Source organism: Trichinella spiralis (genome assembly GCF_000181795.1).
Source record: "Trichinella spiralis strain ISS 195 chromosome Unknown Scfld6, whole genome shotgun sequence".
Classification (NCBI taxonomy): Eukaryota; Metazoa; Nematoda; class Enoplea; order Trichinellida; family Trichinellidae; genus Trichinella; species Trichinella spiralis.
The window spans coordinates 248982-252455 of NW_003526945.1; the positions used below are offsets into that span (position 1 = coordinate 248982).

Consider the following 3474-nt stretch of genomic DNA (forward strand, 5'->3'; position numbering starts at 1 on the left):
TTGCTCCATACAAAATGAAAGGTGTGCAAGTGCGTACCTTGACAAAAAGTAAGCATTCAGGCATCCACTACCAGTTTACCATATAGTCATTGACTAATCTCCTCATATATCCAACATGAGTGGCTATATGAACTTACTTTTGTTTACTAACATCGACGCAATATCGATTTGCATAATCAGTATAATATGTGGTCGCGCAGAGTTGAAATTCATTACAATGGCTATGAAAGTAAGTATATTCAAAATTTATGTCAAATTATTGAAATCATGCATGGTATTTATTCGAATCTTTAGAGAAATCAACCAATATGTACAGTAGAAATTATTATGAGCATATCAGAAACTACGGCGTATTGCAAAATAGTTCTGGGTTAAGAGCAAGCTGTTTTGTGCCAGTTGAAGGTATGTAAATTGGGAATAACCCGCAATCGATGATTTTTTGAGAAATTTCATAAAATTTCCGGTTTGAGGATTTGGAATTTTTAAAAAAAAAGACTGGCATATTGCACGAAAATAACATTCTAATCTGCCAATTTTGGATAGTGCTTATACCTAATTTGGAATCAATTAAAAATTTCTGTCAACAGCGGTTTATAAATTTGAAAGTTTTTGTAACATTAATGAAAATCAAGAACAATTCTTGTAAAAACACATTTATTTTTTTGGGTAAAAAAATTGATGGTTGCGTTCAAAAAATTAATGAAACCGTACCATTTTTTATTTTGTAAACCTTTTTTTCATTCTTTACTGTTTCGACGTCTTTTATATACTATGCAAGTTTTAATTTTTTGCGTTTTTCTCTAGAAATACGGAATCCCCAGGATTCCAGTTGCATTTGAAGTTGATAAATAGTAGTTTTCAGTAAATGTTAATCAATTGCCTGAATTTTAGATTTCTTGTAAATTGCAAAATTTCATTCACTAAAGACTTGGTTGTTTTCCGAAAATCAGCGAAAAATGTTTTTTCAAAATTTGGATTCTTTTTTTCTTTTTATCATTTTTTATTGATGAAAAATAGAATTTTAGATATTCTAACTTTGAATTCTCTCGTTCGAAAGCATTGTATGTGCTTGCTTTCCTAAAATTAAGCATTTCATTGCTTCCAATCCAATTTACCATCTTTGTAATTGCCTCACCTCATTATATATCCCGCATGTGTATCTATTTGAATTCATTTTTGCCAAGTAACAATGATGAAGTGGTGATTTACATAATTATTATAATATATAGGCACCCAGACATGAAATTCATTACTGCTGCTATTAAATTGTTATTGCGAATCTCTAATTATACACTTTCCGTTTCACTTCTATCCCATAATTAAATTTCTGTTTGCAGAGTGTGGTTCGGGAGACACAGGTTTCACAAAACGAATTAAGACATTCTATCATACATCATCCTCAATATCAGAAAATACGTACCATTTCAAGCACCTTCAGATCTTTATGAGAATGGCATTGACGTAAAAATCAGGAAATCAAAGGAAGCTGCTGAGAGCGACATTTCCTCCAGCAATATTATAAAAAATCGACTGTCTGACCCTGTGTGTGAGATGACAGTAGGGGTGGTGGATGGATGACGGATTTAACAGCTTAAATGGAGGTAAGGAAGGTGGAGAAGAGGCTTTTAGTGTTAGTGTAAGATTTACATGGGAATGAAACAGGCAAGCAAGAGAAATGGACCGCGTCATAATGACAGCCATTAACGCGTTGACACTGAAATTTTCGCATGGGAAAGTAGGTATATTTTTTGGAAAAATAGATACAAGATAGGGAAGCCGTTTAAAGGAAGTGCATTTGTGGCGGCTTCTGGAAAATTGAATCTGTTCATCAAGTTCAGCTTTTTGTTGGGTTGACGCGGGAATATGAATCTTGACAGAAAAGCATTAGACTTTTGGCTTTACTAACACAAGAACAAAAGGCAAAAATAACAATCGGCATTCAAATGTATGTGGAATGCATGCATCATTAATCAAGTAATATCAGCAGTATGAAAATCTGCAGATCTGAAGTATGAAAATCTGCAGGTATTAATGTAGCTGATGATAGCCGACTAGGCTGCACAACATCTTCAATGTTTCACAACTCTTATTTCACATTAATGACGTAATTGCAGCCGACGGTTTTATCTTGCATGAGCACAGAACACAATGTATTAAAAAAATATGGGAGATAATATGCGGACATGAAAATGCATCTTTTAATATGAAAATCGAAACTAAAATCACTAAATGTGAATTAATAATTGAAAATACAGTAATATACATTATTGAAATTGCCAAATTAATGATAATAAGGTTAATGAGTAATACATGAATGAGAGAAAAGCATAGGTAGTTTCAATAGTTCTTATTTTATCAGAGTGCTGTTCGATAAACGATGGCGGTGAGTAACTAAATTGTAAATGAGCGATGCTTCATTCAGGTGAATACTGAAATACTTCAATACTGAATCTTTTTTTGCTGATGTTTTGCTATGCATGCATGTATGTTTAAGTATTTAAAAAACTATCAATTTGACCGCGTGTAAAACTTGAAATAAATACTTTTAAATCAGAATTCTCAATTACATTCAGATCAACGTTGAAAGATTTGAACAAATCCATATGTCATTTTGTTATTTAGTGTTATCATCTAGATTCAAATGAAGAAGACGATAGAATTTTGAATTTACACAACTTTATCTGAACACTAAACAGGTCGAATATAACAAAGCGGATAGTGTTATATGTTATGCAGTTCAGAAAAATAGTGTTTTCATACGCACATCGTTTTCAATTTAATTTTATTTTCAGTTTATATTGTTTTCTAGATTTTACACCATGAAGACACAAGATAAATCAAAATTTTTACATAGTTAATTACGCTTGGCATAGAGCGCAACCAGTGTGCTCAATCATCGTTTATTTTTTGTTGACATTATGTTGTAATTCATATTTGAATAGCATATCCAACTTACATAAGCCGGCGTTTACGGCTACGTGCGCAGTGTCTGTCTTTTACGCCAATTGGGCCATTTGAAAATTAACTTTGTATTAGCAGTGCACCGGTTAAATTGGCTTTGTTGACTAACAGAAGCCTAGAATGATGTTTGCTCCATCTATTTTTGTTTCAACTACTGAGTAAGGTGTGTTATTAGATATAGAAGAATCTTATCTTATCAAACATGGGCGTTGTCTAGTTGGAATGAAAATTGAGTGCACTTGCAATTGCTTTGCTTCGATCTCATGCGCCCCCTGTATATTATTTGTTCAACGAAACGAGAATACGATCCACATGATAATCAAACTAATGAACTTTATGTAAATTCTCCTGAGGCTACTATCAAATTGTTCTATCAATTCCATGCCACACGATTGTAGCGAATCATTGATCTTCAAATGAACATAGTCATTTAATTACTAACGATGGACTAATAAAACAAGAAACGGATTGGCATTGTTATCATATTAAAGATTACTCCACTAATCAATCCTC

The 3474-nt window shown here is 32.7% G+C and overlaps 2 protein-coding genes across 2 annotated transcripts; both read left to right on the forward strand.

Annotated features, from left to right (window-relative positions):
- The first annotated feature begins 115 nt into the window (after positions 1-115).
- Positions 116-1465, forward strand: Tsp_10059 (hypothetical protein). The gene is made up of 3 exons (XM_003373165.1): positions 116-229; positions 297-402; positions 1338-1465. The coding sequence occupies exons 1-3, from the start codon at positions 116-118 to the stop codon at positions 1463-1465; spliced, it is 348 nt and encodes a 115-aa protein (XP_003373213.1).
- A 210-nt stretch (positions 1466-1675) lies between these two features.
- Positions 1676-2858, forward strand: Tsp_10060 (Rad21 / Rec8 like protein). The gene is made up of 4 exons (XM_003373166.1): positions 1676-1739; positions 2115-2295; positions 2360-2383; positions 2810-2858. Exons 1-4 carry the CDS (start codon positions 1676-1678, stop codon positions 2856-2858), a joined length of 318 nt encoding a protein of 105 aa, XP_003373214.1.
- The last annotated feature ends 616 nt before the right edge of the window (positions 2859-3474 follow it).

Bases quoted from the DNA above. Each gene is read 5' to 3' on its own strand.
- Tsp_10059 (XM_003373165.1), top strand. From the start codon at position 116: ATGAGTGGCTATATGAACTTACTTTTGTTTACTAACATCGACGCAATA. The intron at 230-296 runs GTAAGTATATTC...GAATCTTTAGAG, and splicing joins TCATTACAATGGCTATGAAA to AAATCAACCAATATGTACAG. The intron at 403-1,337 runs GTATGTAAATTG...TTCTGTTTGCAG, and splicing joins CTGTTTTGTGCCAGTTGAAG to AGTGTGGTTCGGGAGACACA.
- Tsp_10060 (XM_003373166.1), top strand. From the start codon at position 1,676: ATGGACCGCGTCATAATGACAGCCATTAACGCGTTGACACTGAAATTT. The intron at 1,740-2,114 runs GTATATTTTTTG...ACGTAATTGCAG, and splicing joins ATTTTCGCATGGGAAAGTAG to CCGACGGTTTTATCTTGCAT. The intron at 2,384-2,809 runs GTGAGTAACTAA...ATTGTTTTCTAG, and splicing joins CTGTTCGATAAACGATGGCG to ATTTTACACCATGAAGACAC.